The 16,339-nt window shown below is 40.1% G+C and overlaps 1 protein-coding gene across 1 annotated transcript; it reads left to right on the top strand.

Annotated features, from left to right (window-relative positions):
- Positions 87-14,669, top strand: MTERF3 (mitochondrial transcription termination factor 3). The gene is made up of 7 exons (XM_021385801.1): positions 87-561; positions 3,226-3,378; positions 4,387-4,576; positions 9,321-9,468; positions 10,739-10,810; positions 13,586-13,747; positions 14,419-14,669. The coding sequence occupies exons 1-7, from the start codon at positions 261-263 to the stop codon at positions 14,611-14,613; spliced, it is 1,221 nt and encodes a 406-aa protein (XP_021241476.1). The 5' UTR covers positions 87-260; the 3' UTR covers positions 14,614-14,669.

Raw genomic sequence — 16,339 nt, 5'->3', positions numbered from 1 at the left:
CGCCCCCTCGTGGAAGCCGTGGGACGGCCCCTTCCTTCCCTGCTGCCCCTCTCCCCGCTCCCTAGTGGTCTCTCCCGAGCGGCTGCGCTCCTCCTCCCCGATGCCGCCTCGCTGCGCGCAGGGGTTGCTGGGCTGCGGGAGGCCGGCGGGGTTTGCGAGCGCGGCCTTTATGCTGCCCCGTGGGTGAGGTGAGCGCGGCGCCCGCGTCGCTCCGTCCGCCCGTCCTTTCTGCTCCTCAGGGCGCCGGGCAGTGGCAGCGGATGGCCGTGTGGGCGCGGCAGGCCGCCCGCTGCGGATGGCTGAGCGCTGCCGGGTTGCTCGGCCCGAGGAGCCGCAGCGGTGCCGCGCGGGTGTGCCGTGGGGCGGCCCCGCTGCCTGCGCTGCTCTCTGGGCACAGGCTTCTTCCGTGGAGGCTGCACGTATCTGTAGCAGACGGTGCTCAGCCGTCCCGTGCCAAGGGCGAGGGCTGTGCTCCCAGAAGCAGCTTGTCCGTAGCAGTAAAACAGGAGCAGGCGGCACCAGAGACAGTCTCTGACCTGAGCACAGCTAAATTGTATGAAGGTAAGAGGCCTCAGGGAAACTGTTTCTTCTGCAGGACTAAATCATGCTTTAAGTGTTGCCATTGCTGCTCTTTTTTTTTCTGACCTGTTTAACTAAAATACATAGGTTGCTTTGAAAGTAATGCCTCCTATTTATTTCCATGCAAACTACAACAGGTATGAAGAGCACAATAATTATTTGATAGAGCATATTCTCAGCTACAAAGCACTGTTTTTCAACATAGTCACTGCTGTTAGCTGTGCATTTTTGCCAGTGGTGAAGAAGAGCCTGCATACAGCACTTATAAGCATTTGCACCAGTGGAGGTAACTTGCTGATGTCACTGCTGGAATGCACCACCCACCGCCTCACTGTGCTCGCATCCACTGTCTTGTCTCCATCAACATTCAGCAAGCGTCAGTGAGTGTCAGTGGGTGCCATTTTTTCCACGTGGAGGAATTCAGTGACACACCTTTGCTTCATTCACACTTCCATGTTAGACGCCATTTTGTCAGACTGCCCCTCTGCTGGCATCTGTCACACAGCAACGGCATGTAATGGGGTATTGGTGGGAAGGTGCAGCCTCTACTGCCATACCACCAACATCCACCTCTGACATCGCAGGCCAACAGAATAAAATAGGAGGCATTACTTTTGGAGCAGCTCTCAACGTTTATCTGAAGTTCCTGACTTTCTCTTGGTTTTACCCCCATAGTTAGCGTAGAATTCCTGCGGTAGCTCCGTAGCATATAAATCCAAAATCCAAAAATAGCGCTAATCCAAAATAAAGTTGTAATGTGCTGGGCTGGGACAGTGCCCTGAAGACCTTTTATTTTCATAACTACCTGCAGCAGATGAGCAGGGGTGGGGAAACCAGTCCAAAGCAGTTCACACAACACTGAGGGTTGGTCCAGAGTAGGCAACAAGGGACAGCAGAGTGTGAAGCACTGCCATAATGAGAAGTGCTTGTCAGACTGTCTCCTGAGGGACAGGAGAGTCCTGAGAGTACTTAGTGTTGTCGCGCTGAGGATGAGCCTCAATTTTCTCTACTAAATATTTTCAGAGTGGCCTTTTTTTTTATATTCATATCTGAGTGAGGATTAAAATATAAAAAATACTGTTATCTGAAAATAATGTTAGTATGCTAAGGAAACATGACCTGGAGTTATTAGGCAGTCTTGTATGTTCAAATTCAGCTTTGAGCTCAGACAGCTTGGATCCTACAGAGCTTATTTTTTGGGGTGGCTCAAAGATGCAGCTGAGATCTGTGTTTGTGCAGCTGGTTCTGGAAACTGTGCAGCACCAGATCTGACAGGTCAGCCAGCTTATATGTCTCTGCACCTGCAGCACAGTCTGTTCATGTGCCAGATTTTGATCTGCAGGCACACTTACTGTTGTGCAAGTATGTGGAGCAATTTGCCCAGTTGGCAGTGCATAATGGGAGAGACACAACTGTTATTTTTTTAATTATGATTTATTTATTAATTTCAGATGTTATATGATAGGAAGTTTAAAAAACTTTGAGAGGCAAAAAAAATGCATCTGTGGTATGAGAATGAATCGTAGTAGATATTGATTTGTTCCTGAAAGGATATGCATCATATCCGTATAGATTCCTAGAGAGCTCTTATTATTGTTTAAGATGTGAGTGTTGCTAAAAATGTTTTATTGTGCTTTTCTTGCCGACGCTTCGAAATGGCAAGAGCTACAACAATTGAGCTAGTCTATGCAACTCTTCCTAGAACAATAGAATCTTCCTGCTTATTTTGGAACCTGTCTTCATAGTTCAGGCGTAGCTTTGTGTATTTTGCCACGGAAGAGTCTCACTCAAGTGTCTAGGAAGTCATTGTGCTAAGTAGGGTACAGGATGCAAAAAATCCCCATCCTGAGGAGTTTATAAATAGTGCTGCTCATCAGTAGTCAGTTGAACAATTGAGGTGAGTGCTGATGGTCAGCCTTCAAAACAGCAGTTTTGATTTACCAGCTGCGAGATCCTGTCAGTTGAGAAATAGATGAATTTAGGGGAAATATTTTCAAAAAAGACACCAAGTTGTGTGACTGAACGTGTTAGTGGAAGCAAACATAATGGTGCTTATTTGGAAACGTTAATAAGTAGGAAATGGAGCTCAATTTCTTTAGTTGTCAGAGGTGGTGGCAGTCAGCAGCCATTCTGTAATGGTTAAGACATGATAGCACAATTGGAGTTGGCTGTGAAATACCTTGAAAATTAAAAACTGCAGTTCAAGCATTGTATTCAGAAGAGGTGCAAGATAGTAGACCTACCAGGTAATTAAAAATAATCTTTCCAGTAGCTTTTGGTCTGGATACGATCAGGCAAAAATGCATCTGAGAAGACAAGAAAGAAGTCTTTTTCAATAAGGTGATGTGATCTGTTGTCTGCAGTGATGAAGCTGGGAGGCTGAAGGCAGTCTTGCTGGCCAGTTCGCTCAGATTTAGCCTTACGAGCAAGAGCTGATGGACAGTGACAAGGAAATATCACAGAGGCAAAAACTGGGAGCAGAGTCTGTTTGCATGTACTTTCAAATAACGATAGATTAGCTGTTCATCTCTTGCAAAATGTTCTTGCATTTTGAAATGGATTTGAGGAGATCTCCATAGCATTTGAGGGGAGCTGCAGCTTTGTCATTCACAAAATGCACCTTCATCTTCTGTATTTATTTATTAGACTGGGATGACGTTCCACCTTCATCTGCTTTGGAGGAGATTTCTGAGGAAGAAGCTGTGAAGATCATTGCAGATCCACTTCTTCCCCCTCAGTCTTCCACACTTCGAGATTATGTTGATCACTCAGAAACCCTGACCAAGCTTGTCCATCTAGGTATGTGTGATTTTGTTTACGTGTTTTCTCTGTGCCTGAAGCTTCAGAGGTTCTGCAGTTCGTGTTTTGATCTTACTGGTGGCTTTGTAAACTTGAAAATTTCAGGCTGTAGAAACAGTGACCAATAAGAAGGGCAGCAGAATGTTTTGCAGGGTGAATGGAACAAGACAGGTGCCTGCATGACTTACAGCAATGCTGAATTAGTTGAAAACAAGGCTGGCCAGCTCCAGTTCCATAGTGTATCTCCCAGAGCTTCTGGAAATAGGGAGCTCTTTGTGTAACTTGTCTAACTTCATTTGTCTTTTATTTTTGCCTGAGTAAGGATATTTTAATTTGCTGCAAAAAGTACTGCAGCTCTCCAACCTAGGAAGGAGAGCGGTTGCTATGCAGAACTGTAGAAGTGGGACACAGTAGACTGAAAAGGAAAGGAGGAAGATGTGGGAGAGCACCTTACTTTGATCAAAAAGCATTTGGGCCATGCAAAAAGAATAGCTGAGTTCATGGTTGCTGGAGCCTTCCTTGTTACCCAAAAGTTTAAGGAATACTAAAAGAAGGTTGGTGAAATACGTACTTGAGAGGGAGAAATCTGGGCCTATGCAATAAGAATTTGCTATGTGTTAGTCACACACCAAGGGCACTTCACTGCGAAATTGTCCCCTTCCCTTGTGTAATGGAGTTAGGAGTTCCTTGTATGTGTTTCTGTGCAACAAGACAGGTCTGTGCACGTGGGACATACTAGCGTGCTCGAGTGGGATTCACTGGAGATGTCTCCCTTCAGAAAACAAATTTAGCAAAAGAGCAAAAACAATCTGCTTGTTTTATGTGGAACATTTCCATAATATACCAGGTATGATGACCTTACTGTGTTGAGCAAAGTATGTTAAATAAGAGCAAATATATATATATATATATATTACTCCTTAGAAACTTAAGCATGACTTTCTGAAACATTTATAGGAAATCAGGTCTGTGTTTAATTAAAACAATCTCTCATTTTATTTGTTGTAGGAGTTGACTTATCCCAAGTGGAGAAACGTCAAAAGGCAGGTCAACTCTTACTGACCTTGGACTTTGAAAAAGATATAACTAAAATACTTCTGTTTCTGAAGGATGTGGGTATAGAAGACAATCAACTGGGACCGTTCCTGACCAAAAATCCATACATCCTTGGTGAAGATCTGGAAGCTCTAGAAACAAGGTATGCCTGTAAAGTATCAACAGAGTGCTAAGGCCCCAGGGTTGAAGTTTCCCAATTGGCTTAAGCTTGTCTGAACGTGTGTTGCTGCAGCTTACATTCAGCTCCTGGCTTCACGTTCCTTTCCCATCAGTCAGCGTTAACACCTGGTGGTATCATACATCAGCACCCTGATCCATTTGAATGATGACCATTATATCAAATTTTACTGCTTAAGTTTTCAATCTGACTTAATGAGATGTGAAGCCATATCTCCATAAAAAGATGAGACGCATACTTCAGAAAGGAGAATAAACAGAAAAGACTATCTCTTTTTGTAGCAGCTTGAAATTGACTTACCAAGGAGACTGTCCCTTGATTACATATGCTTCAGAAGACACTGTGTTCTGAATATAATAGCTACTTGACTGAAACTAAGCACTGAAGAAATAAGATAAATGTACGTATATACTCCTGTTTCTCCAGCAGCATGATTTGTAAAGTGATGGGATTTGTGTCAGAAGCTGCCAGTCTGACTGCCAATTTTGTTGGTTTTAGTGTTGTCTGAATCAAGCTGTTTAATAGTATTGCTTGTTCTCTGCCAACAGTTGAACATCCTCTTTAACAGTAATTATTTCGTTAACAATTCTTTGGTCAGTTCTAGAGATATAATGGCATAATGGTGGTAACTGTGAATATATATTCACAGAAGTCTGTCCTTAGTATTTTTAGGTTGTTAACTTTGGAGGATTATTTCTAGAACTTTAAAGATGAAGTTTGTATCTGCGACAGGGAACCCATCACTTTTAAACATAATCCTTCCTAAAGTTAAATATCCCAAATCAAAAATACTCAAGATACTTAAGATAGTACGTAGCATTAATATATTTTTCCTCAAAAAAGAGCTCCTCTTAGTTCTTCATTTATCCAAAGTAATTGAATGTAGGTTTTAGTGTGTATTTTTTTATGCAAATATTCCTTGCCACAGGGCTGATGTGATGACTTGTAACTGTGTGCCAATCTTTCTCCTTGTTGGTTTATGGATAGAAACAGTTTCTCCTTATTCTCTTCATTTATTGCTTCTTTCCAAATGTTTACAGGTGGGATGCCACCAAACTATATGATTTATCTTGTATTCATAGATATTCTAGCTTTCTTTACTCAGCTGTATTTGCTTGTTACCTATCTGTAGTATGCGTTAGATTCTGAAATGGAGTGATTTAATACTTCTGATCCATACTTTCATTAGGTGTGTTGGTTATAGACCAAAAAAAAATTGCAGGAGATGGACACTGATTGTGAAAATTACCTCAGACAGGCTTGCCTTAATTGAATACTTTTTTTCAGAACAACTCGTGTGCATGCATACGTGCTTTGTAAAAAAACTCAATATCCTAGTATGTAGAAATTCCAAAGCCAGAAGGTCTGTCTGCTTGGATTATGTATGTAGTAGCTTTCCAAGACAGAAATCTGAAAGTACATCTTTATGGAAACAAGTATACTAGCATACTCAGGTCTAAACTAGACTTGACTTTTTTCTCCTTTTTCCTCTGTTCTTCCATCTGCTTGTTCACTAAGTGTCATTTTGGAAACAGTAGGCAAAACTAACCTCGTTCATTTTTCAGCTGTAGTCTTTGAGTTGAGATTGTCTTGAGTTGCTTATGTTTTCCAGAAGAGAGTAAGTTTTGCTACAGTGAGGATTGTAACTCACCTGCGAAATCAGATTTGTTTTTCAGTGATTGTTCTGTGGCAGAGGTCAGTTAGTGAGATTAGGGCTGAACAGGGCAATCCCATTTCTTATTCATGTTCTACAGATTGATTTTTTTCAGTAAATTTATCTCGGATTGGCATTGATGAATGCCTTTCCGCTAACTTTAAGGTAAGCATTCCGCAGAGGCTGAACATGTCTCAAATAGCTGTCTTTTGAAAGCTAAGTATCACCTTTATATAAACACTCCATCACAGATGGACATGGTATCGGTTACATCACTCTGGAATGTTTTATTGCTATGGATTCCACATTGCCAGGAAACAAAACAGAAATTTTCATAGATTTGGCATTTGACTTCGGATAAACGCTGTAAAAGTCAAAACATTCCATAATTCATAACAATTCTGACAGTTGCAAATCAGTGTCTGTACTGCAGCTGCACCAGATGCTTTGTTTTTATGGTATTGTTAATGATGACTTAAAACTGTTAACATGCTACATAGAACTGCTGACCCCTGCAGTAAGAATGAGGGCTAACCTTGGTGCCAATACTCACAAAGTTATCTCAACCCTTGGTCAGATTGAATGACTATTCTTTAATGTACTGTCTAGAAGAGTCAGCTGATTACAATCTTGCTATCCCCCTTTTAAAATTCTTGCCTTTCCAGGTTGGACAGAAGTGCTTCAAGTGTGAGTTTTAATAACTTGTTACCAGAAAACAAAAGGAGAAGAATCAGAACAACCAAAAGTTTTTGGTTTTTTTGACTGCTCATTTAGCTATGTTTTTAAGATCCTTGACAGATATACCCTTGAAAAATAGAATGGAAGAAGTACAGCACAGCCAAGCTGCAGCATTCAAAAAATAATGAGATAAATTATGAAGGAATAATTCTCTATTTTTGTGTCCCATATTTCTCTCCCTTGTCGTCTTTCTTTGTCTCTGAAGCTACTGTAGCCAGTAGCATCAGCATTGCCTGGAGACTAGGCTGTTATCCTTTGAGTTGAGATGCCTGCTTAGTTAGGAATTGGTCCTCTGGAGCTTATTTTTACATCTGCTCTCTAGAGATTTTTGGCATATGGTGATCTAATTTCTGAGACTTTATGGAAGGGGATATAGTGACTAGAAGGCATTTCTACTTTTTTCTCTCAAAAATATATAATTTAATACAGCCCTTTTTTTCCACTCTAATAGTGGGCATCATTTGCTGAATATCTGCTTCTGCAGAACATTCTACAGTCCAGACAGTATTTCAATTGCTGTCAGATAAAATCAGTTCTTATATGACCAACGTGGAAGAAGAGGCCGACCCCCACCTCACCACAACCTCCTTTCAGGTGGTTGTAGAGAGAAATAAGGTCTCCCCTGAGCCTCCTCTTTTCCAGACTAAACAATCCTAGTTCCCTCAGCTGCTCTTCATAAGACGTTTGCTCCAGACCCCTCAGTAATATTGCAGTAGTGCTTGAAACAGGATTTCACTTTCACTGAATTCACAGAATCACAGAATTGCAGGGGTTGGAAGGGACCTCAAGAGATCATTGAGTCTCACCCCCCTGCTAAAGCAGGTACCCTACAATAGGTTGCACAGGTAGGTGCCCAGACAAGTCTTGAATATCTAAATAGAAGTAGACTCCACAGCCTCTCTGGGCAACCTGTTCCAGTACTCTGTCACCCTTACCATAAAGAAGTTTTTATGGAACTTCCTATGTTCACGTTTTAGACCACTACTCTTTGTTCTATCACTGTGCACCACCTAGAAGAGCCTGGCCTCATCCATTTGCCTCCCACCTCCCTTTACATATTTATAAACATTAATCAGCTCCCCCCTCAGTCTTCTTTTCCCTAAGCTGAACATGCCCAGGTTACTCAGCCTTCCTTCATATGGGAGATGCACTAGGCCCTATATCATCTTTTTGGCCCTCCACTGGACTCCTAGGAGTTCCTGTCTTTTTTGAACTGGGGAGCCCAGAACTGGACACAGTATTCCAAATGTGGCCTCAGCAGGGCAAAGTAGAGGGGGAGGATCACCTCCCTCGACCTGCTGGCCACAGTCTTTTTAATGCACCCCAGGATACCATCAGCCTTCTTGGCCACAAGGGCACACTGCTGGCTCATAGCCAACCTGTTGTTCACCAAAACACTCAGGTCATTCTCTGCAGAGCTCCTCTCCAGCAGATCAGCCCATAACCTGTACTGATGCGTGCAGTTATTCCCCCTCAGGTGCAAGAGTACACTTGGTCTTGTTAAACCTCATTGGGTTCCTCCCTGTACAATTCATCGGTCTGTCCAGGTCTCACTGAATGGCAGCACAGCCTTCTGGTGTGTCAGCCACTCCTCCCAGCTCTGTATCATCAGCAAACTTGCTGTGGGTGAACTCTGTCCGTTCATGCAGGCCACTGATGAAGATGTTGAACAAGACCCGACCCAGCACCAGCCCTTAGGGAACACTGCTAGTTACAGGCCTCCAACCTCTGCACCTCAAACTCCATGAAATTTGGAAAAAAATCGGAACCTGTTGTAACAGAAGGAACTTCAGCTGATTTAGAAGTGTCTTTGGACAATGTCTTTACAGGTGGCATTGTTGTATGATATTTCTTCTTCAGTGTTATTGGCAAAACAGAGATGTATGAGGAATACTACTCTGTTCTTTCAGCAGTAGAAATGGAATTCATTAAAATAGCAACACGCTGTGTATATCTTCTTGTCCACATCCTATGATGATCTATTAATGTGTTTGTAATCTAGGAGACAGGCTGGTAGTTAAATGTAGGTTAACATAGTTATCTGCTTAAGTACAGCTGGAAGGAATTAAAATCTGTCTTCAGTATTGACATTCTGCTCTGAGGTTTATTTAACTTCTAATTAATTGGGAGGGACGGTATTTTGCTTTTATGATAACTGCAGATTTCCTTCTAATTATTTTTGGCAGAGTTGCATGTTAATGATAGAACATCTGTCCGTTTATAAGATATCACTGAGGAATTTAAACAAGTACTGAATAAATGGAGGCAATAAAATTTTCATCACTGGATTTTATTTTGTTTTTGTTCCATTTCTAGAGTGGCTTACCTAAAATCAAAAAAATTTGGTAATGCAGAAATTGCTCAGATGGTCTCAAGAGCTCCATATTTGCTGTTGTTTTCAGTGGAAAGATTGGATAACAGACTGGGTTTCTTCAAAAATGAACTTGGCCTCAGTGTAAAAAAGGTAAAATCTGTACTCTGAAGTCTTTAAGTACCTTGTCAGTGACATCTCTCTGGCCTTAGAACATGAATACTTACATTTGTCATCATAAACTTTAGTGACATTACCAGTGTAATGCAGAGAATTACAGGATGAATAACATGATTTTAGCCTTCTAAAAAAGTATAAGGACATTTAATATTCCAAAAATCCTGAAGACTTGAATCTTACAGTTCTCAAAGATGATCTGCTGTAGGATATTGTCAAACAAGCATGTGTGTACCCAGTTTTATTACTTGTGGTGGTTCACGGGACTGAATGCACTGCTGAAAACTGTATGGAGCTTTTTAACTTTGAGCAGATTGTCTCTTTTCGTCTCTTCAAGATACTGTAACATACTTAACTCATCAGTGAAAAATAGTCTATTCTCCAAATACAAATCAAACTAAACACTGTCATGTGCTCAGTTCGCCAAGAGTAATCTTTGAGACCGCATCTCAGAGCACTACCATGTTAGGTGCTTAGAAGGTTTAGCACCACGCTTTGGGATTTTGACAAGAACTAGTAGCTTAAGCTTCCTAGAATGAGTGGGCAGTGTTTAGTCTTCTGCAGTAGCTGGTGGTGACAATAAACGTCAGCTTTCAAGTGGAATCTTGTGTTCTGTTGGCTTCCTTAGCTAAATAGTCAGAGCTATCACAATACCTGTTCTTGGTCTTTCCAGGCTTCAGGTAAGAGATGTCTATGGAAAATAGTTTAGTCACTGCCTTGTACTTGGGGTGGATGACAAGTACTCCCATGACTCAGGACATGTGGAGTAATTTCCTGTGTTTCCATAATATTATGGTGTTAGTAGATCCTGACATAGATAAAGTAGTGCAGCTGAAAAATTCTTTTATAGCCTCTATCAGGTAGTGTTTTGCTTAATTCTTTTTAAAGAGATGAAGAAAAACAACTCAAGCCTGAGAGAAAGAGGAAGGGCTCTTCAGTATGCTTTCTCCTTTTGGGGAATGCTTTTACTCTATCTACCTGTCTGTTTTGTAGCGACTATGGTATTTTTTTTGTTATCCAAATGAACGTGACGTTTGATTTTGCATGAAGATCTAATTTATCAAGATGCAAAAAATGTACTCATTTTTGTATTAGTGATCTAATAAAATGCAGGTGAAAGTTAATTCCTCTTTTAATTGCAAAATAGAGTTTGTTTGGGATCCGTATTTTTTCCTTCATAGATAGGTTTGTAGGCATGCTGTCAATAATAATCTTCCTTTTGTGTGTGGGTTTTCCCTAATTGCAGACAAAGGATCTGGTAATTCGTTTTCCTAGGCTGCTGACTGGCAAATTAGAGCCTGTAAAAGAGAATCTTCAGGTAAGCTTATTAGTAGATGTTGAAAGTGTGTTCTGTATCCACATAGTTTAAGAGTTGATTGAAAATAAAATTTGTTGGAGGAGAATCCTGTACAAAAAGAATTTCATGAAATAATTTTGGGGAAGACAGAAAATAATTGAGCATTTTGTCAAACAGCTTTTTTTCCTCTATGGTTTTGTAAGCATACAGCATACTTGGAACAATGTCTTGTTCTGACTTCTATTCTGATGTAGGTTAGAAATTTCATCTGGCTCCCTTCCTGCCAAAATTTGCTATCCGATGACACAGATTGTTACCCTTTCCTTTACAATGAGTGAAAAATAGAGCTTGTTCCTTGGGCTTTTTTGGTTTTCGGTTGTTTTTTTTTTTTTCTTTTTTTCTTCTTAATTGCTATGGTTTTTTGCTAACTTGGTTTGTTCGTGAAGATTTAGGAGGAAGAAATGTGGTTTTGATTATTTTCCTCTTGGCAGGTAGCTAGTCTGCCAAAATGTGCATTTGACACCTATTGTCTGATAGCAGATGGTCATTATTAACAACCATTGGGTAAATAACTTCAAACCCACAGGGACTCCTTTCCCCTTTGAAAATGTAACTATGTATTGGTTTAATTATTGTGCTGTAAAGTCAGCTAGGCCAAACAGCATGATGTAGTCTAACAATTTGAGAAATCCCATTATCCTATAATGCATAACTATGAATTAAAATATGTAATTTTTCAGACAGACTCACTGCTCTGAAACCATTAAGCACTAGGAATCTTGCAGTCTGAAATGTGTGTGTGGTAAGGGAGGAGACTGGAAAGTAGCAGACTGTTCCAATTAACAGTGCTTTCTTTTTAATGAACATTGTTTCCACAGGCTGGGGAGTCCGTATATTACAATGAATGCGTTTTTTGAGACTTTCAGTTCTGGGTAGCTATCTTTTGTCTACCTACAAGGAAGAGTGAGGTGTAGCATTCCTACTTTAAACGTATGGTGAGAGAAGAGGGAATTCTAGGTCCTTGATGTTGGAATGTACTGATACTTAGAAGCACCATCTTTTCAGGAGGTTGGATGAATCCAACTCAGAATCTGAATTCTGACCTGTATATTCTAACCTGGGGGTGGACAAGCAGCATTCAGAAAGTGTAACCATTTAGCAGCATTTGGAAGCAATCTAGTGCTATCCCCCACTGCTGCTTAGAAACAAGTGCTACAGTTGACATTGATTGTCAGAACATACCAATCATGGACTAAGTGAGCTCAAGCATAGATCCATCCCCTAAAGGTCTCATCAAGCACAATCAGAGATTCATTGAGAGAATAAAACTGGGAAGTTTGCATTACCAGGACCTGTCGGGGGAATCATGCAGAGTACGTTGGTAACAGCTAGGACTTGCACAGTAAGGAAATCATCATGTGGAGTAGAGAATTACCAAGTACATTAACTAAAAACAATCAAAGCAATTTACAAATGAGCTCCCTATTTATGTCCAGAAAACTGTTGTTCAGTTTCACAGAGTAGAAAAGAAAAGGTGAAGAGACTTGCCAGAATTAACTCTGCAGTGGAGCCAGCTATAAAGTGTCCATTGATTTAACACCAGGTCTTACTTTCAGTTGTAATTCGTAATGCAATAAGCTACCCCTGCCAACTCAGATCTGTGGAAAGCACCACTGTAGTGCAAACACATCTCTTCATACTTGCATGCTGTCTTACTTGGTTAGTATTTCCATGATAGGTAAATATTTATAAAGCAGATAAAAAAGAATCAGGAATTGTAAGACCTTATTACAGTCATCTCTGGAAGCAATTGCCGAAGGTATCTTAAAAACCCAGATTCCAGGCCCTTCACTCTGCATTTGCCAGGAGAGCTTTAGTGTTATCACATCAAACTGGACAAACAAAAAGCATCATCTTTTTGCCAACTCTGAAGACGTACCTGAGTTGGATTTCAAAGTCTGCTTTGTGATGACTGGCAAGCATACCCGCTTCTTGACTGAAAGCAAGCTCCTTTTAAATGTCACTGGAGGATGGAAGAAATGGCTGAATTATGAGATGCTCTTGGATGATAAATTCCTTTATCAACAACTCAGTGAACTGCTTGCTGCCTGCACGCTGGGAGGAGTTCTCATGTTTTTATTGAAAAAATGTGTTTTATTTTCCTTTTGAGAAATGATAATTAAAGTCAAGGCAGGCTTTGAGAAAAACATCTATCTTTAGACATGAACCAACTGTAAAATAAACTGAATGCAGTGCACATTCTGCACAGCTCTTTCAATAGACTTCAGTTTAGGATTGAAATTATAGTCCATAATATAAAAAATATGACTTGAATACATTAGCAAAAGAAATAACACATAAACAAAAGTAGTCACTTTGATTACTGTGTTTTACTGGGTTGAACAGCTCCACAACTAATATCTCAGTCTCTTTTGAAAGTTTGGTATTGGAACTGATGAAAAACTCTCATGGGAGAATTTTTATGCTTGTAACTGCCACGCATACTGAGATACAAGATTTTTTTTTTGTTCATATCTCAGACAAACTGAAAAATAGGTAGCATTCGCACAAGTAATCTAAATTTCAAGAGTACTCTATAAACAAATTACACTTTAATCCAGGGTGATAAACAGTTCACACTCCCTGACTTCAAAGAACTTCAAAGATTATTACGGATTGCATTCATATTACTGTGTAGTAGAAGATAGAATAATTTTACATTAGTTTATTTCACTGGCATGTTAAAACAAGCTAACTTTGTTGTATCTGACTTTTGAATATTGTTCTCTTTTTCAGGTTTGTCAGATTGAATTTGGTTTTCAACGTAATGAAGTTCAGCAGATTGCATTTAAAACCCCCAAGATTTTAACTGCAAGTAAAAAGAGACTCAGACAGACATTTGACTACCTGCACAACATAATGGGCATTCCCCACAACATGCTTACTCGTTTTCCTCAGGTGAGCTGTTAATCTAAATGGTAGGTGCTGTTCACCATTATTTTCACCCTTTGATGGTCTACAATTCTTTTTATGTCAAATATGTTCAAAGGTAGACGTTGCTGTGCAGAAGACAAGTGGGTGTTTTGAACCACTGCGCTGTGCCTTTTGATTGTGTTGTGAAAGAAGGTGTAGCCACTCACCTTTTCTGATGCCACTGTTCTGTGGTTGTCACCTCTTTTTTTCTTCCCCATAACAATGCTTATCTAAATCTGACTGTAAAATTGTTTCTGATTATAGAGGGAAACTGCTTAGGCATTCTTCTTCTCTGTTTCCAGATGTCTTCTCCACTTCCTTGGCTGTGATTACACAAATTAGAGCATATAGTTATCTTTATACATAAACGTACTAAGTATCATGCTCAAGAGAGTTGTATCACTCCCTGATTTTCCTGGTGTATGCATCTCAGTACATTATACTGAAACATTCTTCTAGAATTTTAATCAATTGTATATATAAATACAAGCTACTTGATGGTTGATGAAAATGAGGAGGAAAGATGTAAATTATTTGTTTTCTTGGTCCAGTTTTCTGAAGAATGTTTTATTTTAGATTCATCAGAGTCTGAAATGTAGACTACCTAAAAGATTCTCTTTCACGAATTTATGATTCTTTCTTTCTTCCTTTCTTAGGTTTTCAACTCAAAGCTATTACGAATCAAAGAGAGACATATGTTTCTTATATTCTTGGGAAGAGCCCAGTATGACCCAACACAGCCCAGCTACATTTCTCTGGACCAGCTAGTGTCCTTGCCCGATGAGGTGTTTTGTACAGAGATTGCCAAAGCCTCTATGCAGGACTTTGAAAAATTCTTAAAAACGATTTAATTATTAACACATGTAGAAAGGAATAAAGTTATGAAATAAACATTTTTAAAAACTGCTCCCTTTTAAGGTCTCAATTTCCTTATTGTTTTAGAATCAGTTACATCCTACAAGTGTTTCATAAGTAAAGGCTTACAGCAATGTTTATGGTGACTTAAAAGTATATTTCAAAAGAATTAGGTGGGTATATGTCTACTGCCATTGATGTAATCCTTGTAATTAATTGCTAACTTTTAATGCAGCATGAACGATGGAGCACACTAACAGGAAAGTAAATTGAAGTGGATTTTTTTTTGTTTGTTTTGCTTTCAATAACTGCAGAGTTTGGGGAAATGGAAAAACTGGCTAATGACTTCTTCCCAGTCTCTCCCTCCATCTTCTCCCCTCGCCCTACTAGCAAGCTAGCAAGTTAATGTAGTAGCAAGCTAACGTAGTAGCAGAGAAGTAGCACAATCACCTGTTCTCATCTTAAGAGCTTGCAATGTTATTTGCTCTTTTATATGGCAGAAATACACTATTACATATGTAAAGTCGCTCATACAAAAGGGCATTTTTAACAGGTTACAAAGGTTTTTCTTTTGGAAGCTGGCTTCTGAAGTTAATATCCTAAAAGCTGTAGTGTGAAACTTGGCTTAAAATGTAACAAAAAAAAACAAAAACCAGAAAAACCCAGCAAATTGAATCTTGGCAAATCACAATAAAAAAAAAAAAAAGAGCTCCTAAATTTTAGGGACACATCTAGTTTTAAGTCACTTTGTCTTTGCCTTGTTGACAGGAGAAGCAGTTTACTTCACCCTGATGTGATTTGTCTTTGGTATAGAAATAACCACACAAAAAGAGGCTGTAGTGTGTAGTTGACTGTTATCTTGCCCAGTTGTAACTGAAGTAAAACGGGAATTGTGGGAGTATTAAAGGTATTTTATAAAATCAGTGAATAAACTATGTTAATACAGAATTACAAAATATTTTGCAGTGTATTTGAGCAATGTGAAGAAACTAAGCCCAAACGCAAGCCAATACTTTATTGTTTAGAAGCTTCTATTCTTCCAGTTAAAATAGGTCAGGAAATTAAAATCCAGATGTCTTCATTTTGGATTTATGTTTATTTAATGAAAACGTCTCCATTTGTTAGAAGCTTGGTGTTGGAACGCTAAGTACCCCTTTGTGTTGCATGAGTATGAGGCTGAAAAAGGTCCTGCAGACAGCAACTGAGAGGGTTTTTTGTGAATTTACTCTGCGGTGCTCAGCACCTACCCATTTTGTGACAAACCATGGTAGAGCACATACCACATTTTGGACGTCTTAAAATTTGAGCTTTAATCTTTGTGAATCGAAAAAAAACCACTGCTGCCAGAGCTAACACAGTTCCTTTGAAATGCTGAATGATTGCACCAGATATGCTTCCCAGAAATACCGCGAAGAAAGACAACAAACGACTTTATGCAAGTGCTAAAAGAACAGTGGAGAGAGGACAGCAGACCTGCCTTATGCCAAGTGCTTTTTGGCTTTAAGAGGGAAAAGCCTGCAGAAGAAACGTTTGGCCTGCAGTCACCGGCCGTCCGCCGGCCTGCTGCTCGGCTGGGAGCGCTGCAGTGGTATTACTAGAGTAATGACTAATTACGGTTTTTTTTGTTTTTTTTTTTTTTTCTCTTTAAAACGGCAGCGTCGCGCACCCGCTAGACCCCGGCCCAGCCCCGTCACCGCCTCCTGGCCGGCCGGTCCCACCCCC

Source organism: Numida meleagris, chromosome 2, assembly GCF_002078875.1.
Source record: "Numida meleagris isolate 19003 breed g44 Domestic line chromosome 2, NumMel1.0, whole genome shotgun sequence".
Taxonomy (NCBI): Eukaryota; Metazoa; Chordata; class Aves; order Galliformes; family Numididae; genus Numida; species Numida meleagris.
This window is presented reverse-complemented; position numbering and strand designations above follow the sequence as displayed.

Excerpts from the sequence above, each read along its gene's own strand:
- MTERF3 (XM_021385801.1), top strand. The coding sequence starts at position 261 with ATGGCCGTGTGGGCGCGGCAGGCCGCCCGCTGCGGATGGCTGAGCGCT. Across the intron at positions 562-3,225 it reads CACAGCTAAATTGTATGAAG|ACTGGGATGACGTTCCACCT; the intron begins GTAAGAGGCCTC and ends TTTATTTATTAG. Across the intron at positions 3,379-4,386 it reads GACCAAGCTTGTCCATCTAG|GAGTTGACTTATCCCAAGTG; the intron begins GTATGTGTGATT and ends TATTTGTTGTAG.